Source organism: Astyanax mexicanus, chromosome 21 (genome assembly GCF_023375975.1).
Source record: "Astyanax mexicanus isolate ESR-SI-001 chromosome 21, AstMex3_surface, whole genome shotgun sequence".
In the NCBI taxonomy this organism is placed as follows: domain Eukaryota; kingdom Metazoa; phylum Chordata; class Actinopteri; order Characiformes; family Acestrorhamphidae; genus Astyanax; species Astyanax mexicanus.
In genome coordinates, this window is record NC_064428.1 from 4,927,264 (window position 1) to 4,945,843 (window position 18,580).

An 18,580-nucleotide genomic window follows, 5' to 3' on the forward strand; every position below is an offset into this window, starting at 1 on the left:
TGTATTTAGTCTTACCTGTTTTCCTGTGTATATAAGACTGTTCAGCTCACTCACTCTCTGCTGAGTATTGTTTTGGTTCATCCTGCATTAAAACATGTTTCCCTTGCTCTGATTGTTTATGTCCATTTGTCTGTGTACCTCGATGCTGCCTTTTGCCTGCCCTATGTTGCTGTTTGCCTGTGTTTTGAACCTCGACTGTCTCTCTTTATTGGTATGTCATTCCCCGTTGGCTCCTGTTCATCGGTATTGACCCCGCTGTGCCCATAACTGCCCCACCTACCTTTGGCCACCCTGTTTGTGAGCCCAATCTTTTTGACGGCACCTCTGAGAAATGCAGTGTTTTTTTGCTTTAATGCTCTGTGTTTCTGAACAACTCACCTCCGTCTACAGACAAAGCCAAGATAGCGTTTGTTATCTCACGTCTCTTGGATAAGGCACTGGATTAGGCTACCAGAACTGACATGCAAAGATGATAAACTCACCCTAGACAAGATGATTTCTATTTCCATCTGTCTGGATCAGCTCCTCCACTTATGCTACTACTCCAGTTCCAGTTCTAGTCTACAGCCCTGCCTTTAGCATCAGGTCACTACTCCCTGATCCAGTTTCCATGGAATTCCAGAAAACCCATGAGTCAGCGCCGGATCCGTCTGCGTTTGTGCCTATATTTTGGAGGCTCCAGTCACGTCAAGGCTGACTGCCAGCAAAATGTCAAGGCGTTGACTCTGGGAAAGTGCATGGAAACTACACAAGCTAATGTGTTGCATAACCATTCCTCAGGGTTGGCACATAACAATTTCAACATTGAAGTTGCTATTACTTGCCCAACTGGAGTTTTCTGTGTTCCAGCCCTTGTAGATTTTGGTTCTGAGGGAAGACCTCTGACCATCTGTGAAGACCTGGTCCGTGAGTGGGAAATCCCCCTTCATCGCCCATCCATGTTGTTCACGGAAAAAGCATCCAAACTCAAGGTTCGTCTTAAAGAAGCCAACAACATGAAGGAGGACTGACATATGCTGTCTAACTAGGAGAGCTCCTCCAACATGTGTTTAACCTGAGTCTGCGTCTAGGGAGGGTTCCTGCCACGTGGAAGACAACCTGCCTCATTCCATTTCTCAAGAAGGCATACCCGAAGGAGCTGAATGACTACTGGCCGGTTGCTTCTCACATGATGAAGACCATGGAGCATCTGCTGCTAAGACCTCTCAGACCTCAGGTCTACCATGCTGAGGACCCACTGCAGTTTGCGTACCGGGAAAAGGTGGGAGTGGAAGATGCCATCCTCTACCTTACCGTAATGGTGATGGGAGGGAGTACAGAACCCTGGTGGAGGAATTTGTGGTGTGGTGCAAGATGAACCATCTGCAGCTGAACATCACCAAAACCAAGGAGATGTGCATAGACATCAGAAGGTCCAGGCTCTCTGTTCAGCAGCCAATCTCCATCGAGGGAGTCGATGTGGAGGTGGTCAAATCCTACAGATACCTTGGTGTGCACCTGATGATATTTATACATGAAAATATATCGCCTCTGATTGGCTAACAGCAGTGAAGCAGAGAATGCCTACCAGCCAGTGGCGGATGCTGGTCTTTCAAGGAGGGGACGCTCCATTTCGGCCTACGTCATAAAATGTTTCGGTTTATTTATACATAAATTCTACCCTTCGTTCCTTTTCAAGAAAATTATCTGTGACCCTGTCGTACCAACAAGGTGTCTTTTTCAGGGACTTGACTAGTGTCCTCTCAGTGGCCAGCAGAGCTAGGCTGCTTAAACGGCCTTGGCCCATGGCGTTGCAGGTATAAGACTTGAGCCGCTTTAAGGAGAAGCTCCTCTCTACACCTGCAGATGTAGCTCCAATCGTTGCCACTAATGACAATAGTTTGTACACCTGAGGCATTGCACTGTCCAACTCCATGTCTTTCAGAAACAGCAAGAAATCACATAGCTTTCTCCTGTTGCCCTGCAAGTCCTGGTTGGAATATAGGACTTGAAGTTCGGACCTCAGTCTCCCTGAATCAAAGAACTGGCCAAAACTTTTCAGTACACTCTGAAATGCCTCCCCTGAAAACACTTGTCTCATCTCATCAAATTTCCCTGGATTGACCAATTCCAAGAAGCGCAGACTTTCCAAATTTGCCAAGGTATCTGCTCTGTGAGATTGTCTAGGATGGCAATGTACAGATTTCTGTAGTGCTCCTTGGGATCCTGTAGTTGTGACAGACTGCGTTTTCACATAAGCTCCGTTTGTGGGTCTGATGTGAGATCTGCTGCTTTGGCATAAACAGCTTGGAAAGCCTCCTCTGACCTCTTCTCTTTGACAAAGCAGGGAAGGGACTCTCTGCTGGACAATGTCAAACACCACATCGGTCTCAGAGAGGATTTGTTCATATGTGTACAACATGAACACAAACTCAAAATCCTCCAGTTTCATCAGAAGGCCTTTGGCACAGTCTAATGTGTCATCATCCATGGACTTATCTGCAATGATCATCTTAAAAGTTTGCAGGAAGGCATCATAATTGTTTGCCACAGTGCTCACTATTCGTGATGTGAAATTCCATCGAGTAGGAACATTTCTGGGCAACCTTGAGCAGCCTGCAGACTCAAGAAAAGACATCCTCTTTTTAGATTTTAAGAAAAATGTGGCGAAACCACAGAGTGCCACAAAAAATATTGTGCACTCAGATAAGCATTTAGCCCCCTGAGACAGAACCAGATTCAGTCTGTGTGCATATCAATGCAGAAACATTGCATTGGGGGCTATTGCTTTAACTTTGGCCTGCAAACCATTGAGAGCTGAAGCCATGACAGCAGCCCCATCATAGGTTTGCGCCACAAGTTTCTCCCTGAAATTGTAGCCCTGCATGTTCTCATTCAAGACTTCAAAAAACAGATTGAGCATCTCTTTTCCCAGAAACATAAAAAAAAACCAATAAAGCGCTCCTGAATTTTACCTGTCCTTTCCACACAGCGAACAATGACAGAGAGTGGAGCATGGCAAGCTATATCAGTTGTTTCATCCACCTACCTTGCAAAAAAGGGAGCAGCCTGGATTGCATCATTGATCTCATCAGAAATAGTGGCTGAATGAGCAGAGATCAAGTCATTTTGGATTGCATGGAACATACCAGAAAACACAGCTGATGACTGGAATTGTGTGGCCAGGACAGAGTCATATTTAGCTAATGTTTCATTAAACTCCCCTCATTAATTCCCCTTGTTTGGATGATTCAACACTCTCATCATGCCCCCTAAATGACAGCTCCTGACGTCCAAGCGAGGAAGTCACATCAATAAGGAGGTTTAGGAAAGCTCTGTTTTGTTTAACTGCTCACATGGTCATTGCTTTTTTCATGCCTTTTGTATGCCCTGTCAAAGTTGAACAGATCCCCAAAACCCACTTTTTTTTTTTTATTAAGTGGCATGATGGCCAACAGTACATTTTATTTGTTAGAGCACTTCCAGACAGCCAGCTCACTTTATCACACCAGCACAGCTAAAAAGACCTGTTACTTTTCCCCACCGTTTACACCAAATTAATCTGAGGAGTTGATCTGCCCTGCTGTTTAAGTAAAAAACTTAAGCAGGGCATAAGGAAGAATATCAAATGGCTTCGCCAAAATCCGGTGCAACATTAAAACTGTCTGACATTATGTGCAGGTTGCTACCTAGCTAGCTCACTAGCTGGGACTGGAGCGAGGCTAGTGTGAAGTGTGTCCGCCTGTGAGTGCTTTGTCAGCGAGAGTGATAGAAGCAAGCAGCTACAAAAAAACCCCCACCAGTAATAGAAGCTGGATTTGTCGCTAGTTTTTAACAAAGAAAATGCAGCTAAGAGGATTAGGGAAGTCTCAGGTTCAACAGAATGAAAGTTAAATGCTTCCAGCACGGATGTTTACACTTAAAGATCGCTGATTTTCTCATTTCGCTGTCAATCAAAAATCAATTCAGCCTCAGATAGATCATCGAAGCACGCAGAAGCTGAGCGTCCGGGCCAGCCGAGGCCAGCCCACTTCCCCATAGACCCCCAGAGACGCTGAGCATCCGATGGGCGGGACAAATCCCAGCGTTTATCCAGTGACTCGCTGCACTCTTTGCTTCGCTATTGAACTCTGTGGATGCTCAGCGTCTGTATAACACCGCACACCACCCCTTCAAATCTTTGCCATCCAAATCAGGGCTTGTTGGTATGACTACAACCAAATACTGTGGTATTAGAACATTTGAAATATGATTTTAAACTAGGGCAGCATTTCATAAAATGTTATGCATCTGATGTGCCAAATTTCTGCTCTCACTAATACAAGCCAAAAATCACTCCAGCATGTGCATTTTAAGATGGGCACAGGATTGGGTTTGCTTTTTTAATTTGACATGGTTTTCTGAAAACCAAGCACACCTAGTTGTACGTTTAGGAAAAGGAGTCGGCAGGAAGTTCCTCAAACTCTCTAGAGATCATTTCACTCAGCCGTGTGCACCGGTGTACATTTGAGCATCACTGTCTGTGTGGTTAGCATTTATCCAGTTAGCTAAGTGTTAATGTTCTGTGCTGTGCTGTTATCAAATAGCTTGTTGGCCTCCCAGCTAATGTTATTGTTCTGTGGTGTAAGGAGTTAACACGATTACTCCTAGTTAAAACCAGGGGTCCGTTTCCCAAAAGCGTAGTTGCTAACTACATTAGCAACTTACATAGTCTGGACGATGCAGCTGCGATGCAGGTGTTTCCCAAAAGCGTGGTTGGAACTATGGAGGTAACCACGTTAATAACTTACACCTTAGTTAAGCTACTCAGGTGTTTCCCAAAACCGTGGCTCCAGCGAATATTCGCAACTACCGTGGTTCAGCTGCGTCGTTCCAACTACAGCTCTAGACCTGTCGTTAGGAGCTTAGTTCCTGGAGCAGACGATGGACGTTAGGATTCAGAAAGCTGATAAATCACATTAATATCGCTGCATAAGGATATAAGATGTCAAGTGTTATGAACATGTACCTATTTTTTTTTTATGTTTGTGTTTATTAGATTTATTGAGCCACTTCACTTTTACCAATGTGCGCCCAGCGAAAATAATCAAATTTAGTACTCAAATGTATTTTGAAAATGTAAGATAATTGCCCATTTTTAATGTATGTCTTTAACATTTAGCTTTATTTAGCAAACATGAATTCAGTGTAGTGAAAAAAGTGCACTGAAGTGCTCTTTAGCTAAAATGTATTTTACAGTCTTGGAAATATGTATGTCAGTTATTCAAGCAGGCATCTCTTGAGTAAAGATAACTTGTGATGTGAACATTTATGAATGTGTATTTTTTTTAAACCCACTGTGCACTACTATATGCACTCTTTGAATAAGGGTACCAAACTGTCACTGGGGTGATACTCTAAAATGGCTTTAACGTAAACACCTGTACCTTAAGGACCTTTGAGGGTATATCTGCATTGTTTGTACCCAGTGAAACAAATTTAGCCACACAGTAGGCAAGAATGTGTCTTTTACTAATATATTCATAACAAGAAAAAAACTAAGTAAAAAGTGTCTTAAAATAAAAGTGAAAAATATAGAGACATGTAATAAGCAGGTGTTTTGAATTACCTAATTACTCCTCTAGAGGTAACAGGACCAGGCAGAGTGTGAATAAAGAAAATGTATCATTTACCCACTACATGTGTGTTTCTAGGCCTATACAAATGTTATTTGTTAAATAATATATATCACAGAGAATAAGTAGAAATATGTAGGCTACATTAATAGATATTTTTTAAAATGAACATTAATTGGCATTATGAAAAAAACATTAAGAGAATAAAACCAGACTGGGATTCGAACTAGGCTTCCATCCGGTGTTCTGTCGAGTTTTGCTACTCTGTCAAACCGTGCTACCCTAGTGCATATTTAAATGTACAATTGCTAGACAAATTCCCATATTTAAACATGCTTTCGGTAGAATATTTGGAAAGCCTGAATCAAAATATCAGGAGATAGTTTAGAGTTATTAGGGGTGATTTATAACCTGTATTTTTTTTGCACTGCTCACTTATTACTTTTATTTTTATCAACTGTCATTTACGCATTTGTAATACTCAGACAAATAATGGCAAAAGGTTTCTGGTTGTTTAATGCACCCAAGAAGAACAGAATTACCATAAAAAATGTTTCACGCATGGGCGCTGGTGTTGAGAAGCACATCTCGATGGGTTGCACAATTCGACAGAACACCGCCCGCTACACCGTCGTAGGTGCTCTGCTGAACCACTGAGTAACACAGTTCTCATGTCTCATGTTAATAAAACTCACTCAGAATGGTGATGTATATACATTTTATTTAAAAGAAATATTGCAAAAGCAAATGTGTATGTTTTTTTTTTTAAGTAATACTGTTAATAAAATAACAATGAACAGCAAGTAAAATCCACACAATAATTGCTAGATATTAATTATTAATAGTATTGTTGTCTGTTTATGTTGTGGTGATGATTACAATATAAATAGCCTAAATAATACATTAGTAACATATTTTTGGCATAATATTTTAAAGATTGTGAGTTTCGCACGTTTTCTGCTGGGAAAGTCTGGCCAAACACGTCTGGAAAAACCTTAGTTAAGACCACGGTGGATCTAACCAACATAGTTCAGACTCCTGTGGTACCAACAAAGTACGATGGTTTCGGGAAACGGTGGTACTTCAGATGTTAGTTTAACGATGCATCGTACCACGTTAGTTCAATGCTAGGCTCCGCCGTTGTACGGGAAACGCACCCCAGATGTACTGAAATACTTAACATGTTTTGATAGTCAGACTGACAGCTGAACAGTTACTGTGCAACTGACTTAAGTGTGTGCAGAATTCACCTAGTCAGTAAACGAACTAAACTGAGAATTTTACCATTTTTTTGTTTAAATATAAATGAGAATTTGACTGTATTGCAGCCACTTAAACATGACTTGTGCAGTAATCTCAATTAAATTAAACTTTCTTCTGCGCACAGTGCACACAGATTCAACATCAGACAGTGCTTTATAAAATAAAGACAACACCACCTTATCTATAATCTTTTTATTTTTAAATCTTGGAGTGAGTGGACTAAAGACAGAACATACTGTTAGAACACACCTGCACGGAGCAAACAGATGCTGCAACCCCCTCCTCCCATTCATTGTTAACCATAAAGAAAAATAAAGGAAAACAAAATTTAAAATAAAAATCCAAACCAAAGGAAAAAAAAAAAAAAAAAAGTAAACAAACAAAAGTAACTGTGTAACTGACCACTGAGTCTTCCAAGCTCAACAAGCAGGTTTTGATTCAGAGATCAGATGAAGTCTCAGATTGTGTTACGTTTTAATAGACGAGAAGTTTTTGATAATACGGCTGAGCTAACTCAATATGGAGAGAAGAAGTATAGTTCCTACACTGGAAATACTTTAACACCTAATGACAGTGACTTCACCTTCCTACTTTCAATCAGATGAGCCCAAGGATTCTTCTCTGAAGACTTTCTTTGGGAAGCTGAACCAATGGGAGGGGAAGGTGTGGAACTTAGTCCTACAATAAAGCCATGCTACAGTTCCTGGAGAGGAATGGGGTAGGGTTCCGAAGACGTCTTCCAAATCAAAGAGTTCTTATAAGGTGGCTGAGCGGACAGGACAGCTTCACTCATGCTGTGTTGAGGAGATCCTGAATGGCCTTTTGGTGAGCTTCATTAAGACTGGATACACACTGTGTCCACAGTCCTCCAGAGACCTGAAGATCAGATACACAGATTTTAGTGAGGTAGATCTTTACACTGAAGCAGGACGTCTGCAGGTACGTGAAAATTTCATTCAAGCCCTTAAGGCTTATTAAAAGCACTTTGGAAACAATACAAAAAAAAAAAAAGTGTGTGTGTGTGTGTATGTATGTATATGTGCAAAATTTGGGCTTTCAAACTCATCTACAGTACTGTTTTCACTAGCTAAAACTAAAAATACCTAAAAAAAAGGCATAACACAGGCATTATTTTCATAGCTCAGAGGGGGCGGTCCCGGTAACTGTTTAATGGATGCATCATAAGATTTATGGGGTTATTTATTGTGAACAGTATACTAAAATTAAAGCAGCTGTTTAAGGCACCAAAATGCACAATTTTCCCCACTGTGGGTTTAAATGATTACAATGGATGAAACACAAAAGAGCCCAGACCCATCTTTGAATACTGATACAATACAAATATCTAAAATTGAATCAAATTTAGAAGCCAGGTCTTTTTTTTATTTATTGTGGGGACATAACTACATATTTTAAAGGTTAAAATATATATATATATATTTTTTTACAATTTTCATAAACTTGTTTAAGATTTTGTTCTAGAAATCAGGTCAGAATGAGGTGTGGAATTAACATTTAATGACAGAATTAAGATGATTAAATGCTTGGAACAGAGCTGTAGAAGCAAAGACAAAACTTAAAAAAAAAAAAAAAAAAAGAAAAAGTCTCGTCTTTGCTTCTACAGCTCTGTTCCAAGCATTTAATCATCTAAATTCTCTCTTCAGCACAAATCCAACAAACCTATATTCTGTAATTACGGTCATATAAATAAAAAAAGCACAGTGTACTGTAGTGATGCTGTCAGGATGTTCAGTACGTCATATTTAGGGGCTTTATGAGTTAAAAGTGCTGTAAATTTCACACCTTTTAGACTCTGTGACATACATCTTTTCCTTTTAGATAATTTCTTAGATTTAAATTAATTTAGGGATCTGTAGAGACCCTGTGAATCATCGGCCCATAGTTTTCTCTCTAAAACATACTGAGAACAGATGGGGATCTGAGGACACTTGCCTGTACTTGACGGATGACGTTAGCCAGCCTCTTGCTGCAGTCGTAATCGCTCTTAATGGATTCATTAGCAACTCCCTCAGCAATGATGAGGAAAATCTTGGGAAGGTTTGTATTGTCGGGGCCGAGAACCACAGGATTATTGCTGTTCAAAAGAGGAAAAAAAAAAAAAAAAAAAAACACCCCTCAATCAGAACTGCTCAAGCTTTTAGTAATTCTTGGCTGAATTCCAGACTCAGAAACGAAGAACATACCATTCAATAAGATCACACAGATAATTAAAAGTGTGCACAGCCTCTTCTTTGTCTTCGTTGAGCGGCAGCCATGAAACCCAGTGAGGAAGAACCTCGCTGACGTTGATGCACTCAGGCCGATACCTCATGACCTTCCCCACAGCAGAGATGCAGTTCTCTGTTGCGTTGACGTTCTCTTTGGCTTTGGACTCTGCAGCCTGGATCACACCGATCAGGAGAGGAATCGCTTCTGAAAACACAGAACCAAAAATATGGAGAAAAAAAAAAGCTTATTTTATGACCATTTAATACTTTCATAGTTTACCAAGACCCACTATTTCTATTAGCATTTGTTTAACAGAAAAATAAATTAAAACAAATTATTTAAAAATAACAGCTGCTTTAAATATTTCCTCCCTACCTTAAATAAAAGTGAGGGCTACATATAAACAGTGATTTTGGGTGGCAATGCTTCAACTTTAATGATACAAATGGACAATTTTGCACTATCCAAATATCCCCCCCCTCCTATTGCCTGAGCATAATCACAGTGCGCTCGGAGGAAAGCACAGCGGCTAGGTCACGATACATCAGCTCACAGACGACTCGTGCCGCCCAGCACCACCTTTAAACGTGATTGCTCCCTCTGAGTTCGAACCTGCTATATTATAACTACAATTTTAAGGTATTTATGGAAAAAAATATAGGATTAAATTTCTATCAAACCATTTTTTGAGGTTTATTTATATAGTCCTTTCACTTATTTGTCAAGGGTTAATTATGCTTGCTGAATAATAAGTATTCCATAGATATTGTAAAAAGGATTGACTACAAACCATTTTTTTCCCCCTTCCAATATTTACCCAGCTCTAATGTGAAGGTGTTCATTGGAGAACCAGGGTAACAATATTTTCGGTCACAACTCATTTACATACTACTTTACAGGTCTTCGATGACAAATCTCACCTGTACAGAAGGGCCTGTAGCTCTCTCCTCCAAACTGGGCCATAACACCGATCCCGTACGCGGCCGCCTGCCGAACCTCAGGGCTGGTGTCACACAGAGACTGAATCATGGGTCTCAGGAAGTACTCCGCATACTTAAACGACGAGGGACTGCAGTGCTCAATCACATCATCGAAGATGCATAAACCCCACTGTCTGTCTGCCCAGGGTCTATGTGGACACTGAAACAGAGGAGAGGAAGAAAGAGAGATAGTGAGAACATTGACAATTCAGTCATACTTACAGATGTTCACACAAGAGGTAAATGTGGCAAGATGGGCGTGTCGTTTCTGTGATTTTTCCCCCCCCGGGTCTGATTTTGTCCACTTCAATATGTGGTATTGAAATCTGATACATATAAGGATGTAAGTTGGGACAGTGCCGTTTTAATATCAACAGGGGAAGAAGTCTGAGTAGAATGTAAAAATACACGAAAGCTGTAAATAAGTGTTTTAATTGGCTAAAAAAAAAAAAAAAAAAAAAGGGATATAATATTCAGGGTTCAAACACTTTTTAACCAATACATTTTCATTATTTTTTTCCTGACTTTTTGATGCTTTCAAGGCAGCTTTTCATGACCATATGATTTTAAAACATCAGTGCAGACAAGGGGGAAAAAAAAGAAAATCACTTAAACTATCAAAAAATAAATAAATAAATAGTGTCAGATCCTAAGAGTACCATTGTGTAGGGCTAAATTACTGAATAAACTCTGTGCTGATGCATTTGTTAGCTCAAAATAGATTTTCAATTGTCAATAATGAAAACACAAATTTTCATGACTTTTTCAGAATGTTTTGGGTATTTTTATTTTTCTAAAACTTATCCAGACCTGGCAATGGCCATTCCTAAATTCTATGACATTTCCAGGTTTTTCATGATCGAACGAACCCCGAATATTATGAATAAGGACAGCTCAAATATTTTAATAAATATTAGAAGACTTGTGTCTTAACCGCTTTGTGTTCCTAATGAAATGGCCCAATGTGGACATGACTGCAGCGTCAAAAAAAAAAAAAAAAAAAAATCCTAGAAAGCACTGGCAGTCTGTGGCCCACTTTAGCAAGCTACAGCAAATTCTAACCCAGCCCAACTCATGTTTCTGCCTATTCAGTATATGAAAAGCTATAGATGTCAGTCACACAAGGCAGGCTGTTCAGACGAATGCTAGATATGGGTCAGATTTAGGCCACTTCCACCTCAGGTATGACCATAGCCTTTGTTGTTCTTTTCAAAATACTGAGCTACAATTACCTCAAGTTCAGTAATTTAGATTTTAATCCCAAAGAATTAATGGATTGCTGAAGTGAGAAATATAAGAGAAGAGAGCACTGACTGTACTTACCACAAGATTCACTATAAGCTGAAGAAGCTGCTCAAACCAGGGAAGCACTTTCTCTTTGTAACTGCTGAACACTGAGTGCAGAATGTCTGAAACCTTGGTAAGGATGTAGACATCATTCTCATCCTGGAAAAGACAGTTAAGAACAGTTAAATCAAGACTTTCATCTGCAAATCAAAAATATAGTCTAAGATCAGCAACTGAACTTGCCTCATCTTGTAATGTTTCCTCAACTTGCTCATCATAGTCTTCATCCTGTCTTTTGGCTGCAGAGAAAAGCAAGTAAACTGATCAGATAAGATAATAAATAGATGGTGAATAATAGATTTTAATAAATCTTTGAAACAAGTCTCACCTTGTCTGAGTTCCTGGTTTTTAAAGTGCTCCTCCAGTTTTCCCTTCAGAATTCCTCCCAATTCCTCAAAGTGCTCATTGTTTAAACAGCCATCTCCCATTAACTCAATGCACTGTGGGTAAAATACAGAAACATCACACCCAGTGAAGAAAGAGAGACCTTATACTTGCAGACACAAATAGAAATAGATAAATAAAGTTATTTTTCAGTAATTCTGTTCAAAATGTGAAACTCATTATATAGATGTGTTACACACAAAGTGATCTATTTTAAGCGTTCACTTCTTTTATTGTTGATGTTTATGGCTTACAGGCAATAAAACCCCAAAAATCATTATCTCAGAAAAATAGAATATATGATCAATTGGTACTTTTGGCAGTGTGCCAAGTCCTGCTGGAAAATGAAATCTGCATCTCCATTAAAAAAGTAGTCAGCAGCGGAAAATCCCAGAAAATCTTACAGTACTTTATGCCTCCCTCTGCTGACAACTTTTATGAAAATATGGATTTCATTTTCCAGCAGGACTTGACACACTGCCAAAATACCAATTGGTCTTATTAAATATATACATTTTCTGAAACGCTGATTTTTGAGTTTAATTAGCTGTAAGCCATTATAAACAACAAGCAATGAACACTTAAAATAGATCACTTTGTGTAATACATCTACATAAATGGGTTTTACATTTTAAACTGAATTACTAAAATAAAGGAACTTTTAAATGATTTCTAATTTTAAGATGCACTAGCAGAATTTCAAACTTAACTTACTCTATACATGCATTATTTCACAGTTAAAGGTAGTAACAAACTGAATACACAGATATATAAATAGCTTTATACATATAGACAATTGAAAACATGCTAATGTAAATGTATCCAAATCTAAACAAGAGACATCGTTTGAGTGATAGAAATTCAGGTGCAGGTGCAGTGTGACTAAAGTTAGTACAGTAAGTAAAATGCAAGGAGCATAGTGAGTTTGTAAGGTATAAAAAGGTGTGGTAACTTTATAGTAAGATAGATGACGAGAGTTTACGGCGGACTATAGACTGATACTCTGCTACTGTCCGTTTAGCAGCCTAACAGCCTGGAGGAAGAAGCTGTTTCTGAACCTGCTGAGTGTAGAGAGTTTGATGCAAATAAAAGTAGAATACCTTTGCGAAGGAGTGCATGATTTCTGAAAGCACATCCGAGTCTGGTTCAGTGCCAATAGACTTGATGAGAGCATCACACATGAAATGCCACATCTGAGTGAGATACTCGGGGCCACGGACCCGAGCACATTCCAACAGCAAAGGCATGGACTCAGCAGCAGCTACACGCACACGTGAGGAACATTAAGGAAAACACATCTCAAACAGTTGCCTGACTAAAATGTTATGAAAATTCGTATTTGTGGAAATAAGATAAGTCAGCCAGCAGAGTCACAGGACAGTGTTTGAGCATTTAAAAATCAGTAAAAGACACCACATATGAAAGACAATCTGAACTGCAACTCAATTTAATTACTGCCATATGAACTGGGCCATCATATGAATTTGTAGAATAATGAGCTAAAAGAGTAGAACTGTTTTCTCTAGGTTTTTATTCATTTATACAGACCGCCCACCTTTAGTCAAAAGACCATAAATAGGTCCACTCTAGTGGTGGGCGATACGGCTCTAAAATAATATCACGATATTTCAGGGTATTTTTGCGATAACGATATACTTGACGATATAGGAAAACTAAAATAATTAATTCATTTCAGGAATATAGCAGAATAGTATAACAGTTTAATCATAATGTGGCAAAATAAATAATATAGCATAAAATAATATAATGCAGCAAAAAATATTGCAGAATATTTAGTGCATGCATATAAACTGCAAACTAAAACAATTCTATAATAAATACATTTAAAGCTTCACAGTAAATAATAATAGACTACTTTTAAGACAGAACATCCCTATTACCTCTATATGGATTTTTAATATCACGATATTCCTGTGTCACGATATATTGTATACGATATAATATTGCCCACCCCTAGTCCACTCATCCAGCACAATGTTTTATATAATACACTCACCAGACGGCATTATAATTGGTTATATGCGGATGGATGCTTGGCTAAACTTGCCAACTGAACATTGTATGAGATATGCTGCTTAAATGCAATTCATGAACACAATTTATAGTTTATCATAAAATCACTTTTGTAACCATTTCTAACATTTACTGTTGTATTTCTTAAACTAACAGTGCCAGCATGACAAAGCCAGATATAGTTAATTGACATCAAAATAAAAAATATTTTTAAAAATATACAAAATTCTGTCTAAAAATCTGCCACAGAAAGGTGAAGGTGGCAAACTAGCCAGGAGAAATGGTATGTGTAAAGGATATCATCATGGAAGTAGAATTTCAGCAAAGGAACCATCAGCTTCACCACCTGCTCTGTGTACTCCACAAAACCTTCCTTTAACTCCTTGGCATAGCAGACCTACCAAATAAAGACAGAAAATCATCATTAATAAATCATACTGGAACAAACATCACGTTTTTAAATATAATTTTGGGAAGTTAGCAGGTTGTCCATTTTTGATTTATTGGCTGAATAAATTTGACGCTCAATGGGTGTTTGTGTCAACGACCAACTTAGCCTAGTCTCCACTCAAGTGTGTTTACTGTGCATAACATAACCAGAGCATCAGTTTGAGGTATAGTTACTGTGAGCCATGAAATAGAACAACTAGAAACAGACTTGCTTTTATAATCTTTGGAGAATTTAAAAGCAATGAGCATTTTGGCTGAAGCTCCAAACACTAAATAGCAGGGGTGTGAGGAGACACTAATATCACGAGACGAGACACGATACTGGGTTCACGAGAATGAGACGAGATTAAAAAATAAAATTTTAAAGTAAAAATTTGACAAAATCATATAACGTAAACTTAACAGACTGGTTCCTCTCACACATTGATTCTATAAGAAATAGAAATAAGAATAAAAAATAAATCTTTTCTACGTCTTATATAGTGCAAACAAGAAGTGCAAACCATAACCAGTCATATTAAGACTAGGGTTTGTGTTTTTTTCTCCTAAATTTCTTGTAATGTAACTATTCATAACCATAACCAGTCATATTAAGACTATGCTTGAAGTGAAACAGAGACAGAACATGTTTTTAAATACAGTACAGAGCTAAGGGATTAGTACAGCTGCCTATGAAACAGTCACGTGTAGATTTACTTACAGTATTGACTAGAGCTGTGAATCTTTGGGACAGTAAGAGCACTGTCACGGGGAGCTTTTTAACTGGACCGCGGAGCTCAAATACTGTTTTTTTTTTTTAAACCTGGATTTTACTAATACACATTTTGGCTGTAAAAACAACAACTACTAGAGTTATTTCTAGAATAAAACAGAAATTGTTTACTTATGTGTTTGTTTATTTAATCAGTGCGTTTGACAGTCCTGAAGTACGGCATAAATTGGACCGCGGGACATTCTGCTGTTTAAACAAAAGCAAATCGACCACTTTCTGCTACTCTGCCTGGATGTGTGTGTTAGTTAATGACTTGACTTTCCTAAACGATAGTCTGTCCCATGACTTTTGGCATGACAACGACAATAGTAACAAGGAAAATGCATTTTAAAATGCATGTTAAGCTATACTCGCTTTTAGGGCGTTACTCAAACAAGAACAGCGAGAGATGGTGGTCTTGGTCGGATGCCAAAAACGAACAGCTCCAGACCATCACATATTCCATGTTCAGCTAAACAGCTGTTCAGGTGCAGTTTAACATGATTTCTTTACCCCGATAATTACTACAGCAATTAACTAATGCCGTCTCTGCAGCTGCTCCATTCTAATGTTATCTGATTTGGACCAGGGGTTTGGGGGTGGACATACCAACATCTGACATGCTGTAGCTTTCTCTTCTAACCCAGCTGTCTTTATTCCGAAGCTTTGTTGATCTCCCAGATTCACAAACTCCCAACCATCGTCTTCAGACATGTTCTCCATGTCCTGGGCTGAGAACAGAAAAAGAAACATTTACTTACATTAAAAGTAAGTAAAAATCATTTGAGCAATCTTGTCATGTGCTAGAGTCTTTAAAAACACAAGGCTTCTGCATAAGTTATTACTTACTGTCCAGAAGAGCTACTTCAGGCTTAATGGACGCAGTTTTCATAAGTGGACCCATAACCACAGGCAGGTACTGCTGGAACTCCTTCCCCAAAATCTTACACATCCTGGCCCACGCAGAGATCATGTAGGAGATCTATGGACAGAAAAAAGATGAACAATAAATGACTCGAACATAAACCAAATAAATTATAAACGAATGCAAAGTAATGCAAACTAGCCAAGCAGTGTAAAGTTTTACTGATTCAATAACTGAGGTTGAGTTAGAGCTGGACGATTAATCGATTTTATCGATTAATTCGAATTTACAGTTAAGGACGATGTGTTGTAATGAAAATCGATTTTCTCTGAGTTTTAATTTTTCACCACCGACGCTCCCCTGAGCTTAGCCCCGCCCCTCTCTCCCGCCCTGTATTTACAGAGCAGAAATATGAATATAAGTGTCTTTAGTGTGACACAGGGGAAGAGGGAAAAAAAAAAAAAAAAAAAAAAAAAAACACACCTCACTGAATTTAACTCACAGTCTCCTGTCAGTCACCTCGTCCACAGTGTCTCCCTCTTTGTAAAAAGCTATTCAACAATTTGTCTATAATAGGTTTGAAAATAAAGAACTTAAAGCTAAAAAAATAATTTAATAAAATAAACTGCTCTTATAATAACATTTAACACGGCAAAAAACTGATTTATGCAATTTACGTAAAAAAATAGTTATTTTGAGACGTGACTGCCTATTTAAAAAGCAACAGAAGTTGTTCATTTGTTGACGTTTATTTGTAGCATTTCTAACATATTTAGAGTGTTTTTACTCACTTTTTTCTCTCTCAAAGTTAATCCTTTATAGCTTAAAAACATGTATAGTGCAAATCAGGCGATGACGTCATTAAGCGACTTTTAGGAGATTTTAGAAGATTTAGATTTTAGAGATTTTCGATTTTAAATCGAAAATCAGATTTTTTTTTTTTTTTTTTTAATCGAAGATTTTTTTTTGGGCCGTATCGTCCAGCTCTAGGTTAAGTTATAGACCTCACATGCAGCTCAATTATTAAATTTCCAACAGGGTCTGTTTATGGAGAGCCTGTCAACTTTATATTCCCCAATATCAAAATTACAGCAAAATCACTAGAGGGAGTCAGTGAGTGAGTAGTCAATGAATAGGGTGAATTGGATAAAACTAAAAAGTTTAATTGAATATAGCATACAGCAGTTAGTATAGGATATTCATTAAATTTAAAAAAGTTGGGGGGGAAAAAGCATTTTTCTACAGCAAACTACAAGTTTTGGATAGAAGATGCCAGCATTACTGGAGATCATAACTGGATTTAAACTATAAAAACTAAACATTAAGCTAAAAAATATTTTATATAAGTTTCATATGAATCCATTCATTTTGGACTCCCTGAAACACTTTAGTCTCAGACAAACCCAGAACTCATCCTCAACTGAGTCACTTCCCCCCCCTCTCTAGAAGTCTAAAGTTGAGAAATTTAAAAATAAATGCATTTTGAAGTTAAGAGGACTGTATTCAGAAAGGATTAAAAGGAAAAACAGGATTAAAAACATGCAATGCCAAAAAACATTTAACATGTGTTGTGTGATTTGCTCCCTTTTTTCATCGTCATCAGATGCAAGCAAACATCAGTGACTGGCTAAAACACAATAAAGCACTCACCTGTGGATCATCATCTTCCAGGTCATTAAAGTCAGTCTGTGTTTTCAGGAGCAGCTGCATCACTGCTGAGGCGTCAGGTATGAACTGGAGCAGAACAAAAAAAATAAAATAAATAAAAAATTAAAAAATTAAAACCTTAAATACCATAAGAGTTTCTGTACTGTAGGTGACAGTTTTAAAGAATTTTAATACAAATATAGATATTTGGCAGCACATATCTATAAAATAACACAAATGAAAATTATGCATCATGATACATATATTTTAGTCTCTACCCTACTTTGGACATTGTGAAGTTTTGAGAGGATAATTAAACGCACCCCACACAACCCACTAGGGGTGTCATGATTTCGATAAAATATTGAAATTATGTCATGGTCTCGAGCATCGACATTTAAAAGATGGTCGATAATCCCTCCCTCTAAGCCGTGGATGTGGACATTCTCATTTTCTTAAAGAAAAACTTGAAAATATAAAAATAACAGTTGTTTTGTCTAGCCTCAAATATGTTAATAGTTTTGGTACCTTAAGGAGCATCTTCCTCTCAGATAAAGTTAATAATATATCTTTATTAAAGAAAAAAAAACATGTCACTCAGGAACTGTCTTATTTTTCATGTTTAACTGTTATAGTAGGATAGAGTTCAGTTTGTTAAGGCTCTAATTGTTCTATTATTTTGTACATGACTGTTCCTGTATTTTTTTATTATTTATTTTATGTTGCACATTGCTGTTTTAATAGCGCACACTGCTGCACTATTACCAAAAAAGCCACTAGATGGCATTACATATATATCTTAATTAAATTATTTAAATTTGACCATTAGTGCCTAATGTGGTGTATTACAGATCACTTGTATCACTTTGCATCACTTACATCAAGCCCACCTTCTGAAATAAGATATCGTAAATTTGATGAATCAAACCAATGACTGACCATAGACTAATCTAAAACTGGCATAGACCTCTCTGCTGTTAAAGAAAATCGAGTGAAAATCGTATTGAATCGTGACCCTAATATCGGAAATGAAATC

General features: G+C 38.0%; 1 protein-coding gene across 1 annotated transcript in view; it reads right to left on the minus strand.

Annotated features, from left to right (window-relative positions):
* Positions 1-7,034: 7,034 nt before the first annotated feature.
* kpnb3 (karyopherin (importin) beta 3) overlaps positions 7,035-18,580 on the minus strand; it is a 28,564-nt gene continuing 17,018 nt past the window's right edge. The window contains exons 15-26 of the mRNA XM_022664269.2: positions 17,548-17,631; positions 15,882-16,014; positions 15,642-15,763; positions 14,132-14,228; positions 12,898-13,070; positions 11,742-11,853; positions 11,597-11,652; positions 11,390-11,512; positions 10,007-10,226; positions 9,062-9,290; positions 8,811-8,952; positions 7,035-7,733 (exon numbers count right to left, since the gene is read on the minus strand). Of these exons, the coding sequence (XP_022519990.2) occupies positions 7,647-7,733; positions 8,811-8,952; positions 9,062-9,290; positions 10,007-10,226; positions 11,390-11,512; positions 11,597-11,652; positions 11,742-11,853; positions 12,898-13,070; positions 14,132-14,228; positions 15,642-15,763; positions 15,882-16,014; positions 17,548-17,631 (1,578 nt within the window). The 3' untranslated portion in view covers positions 7,035-7,646. The remainder of the gene's footprint in view (positions 7,734-8,810; positions 8,953-9,061; positions 9,291-10,006; positions 10,227-11,389; positions 11,513-11,596; positions 11,653-11,741; positions 11,854-12,897; positions 13,071-14,131; positions 14,229-15,641; positions 15,764-15,881; positions 16,015-17,547; positions 17,632-18,580) is intronic.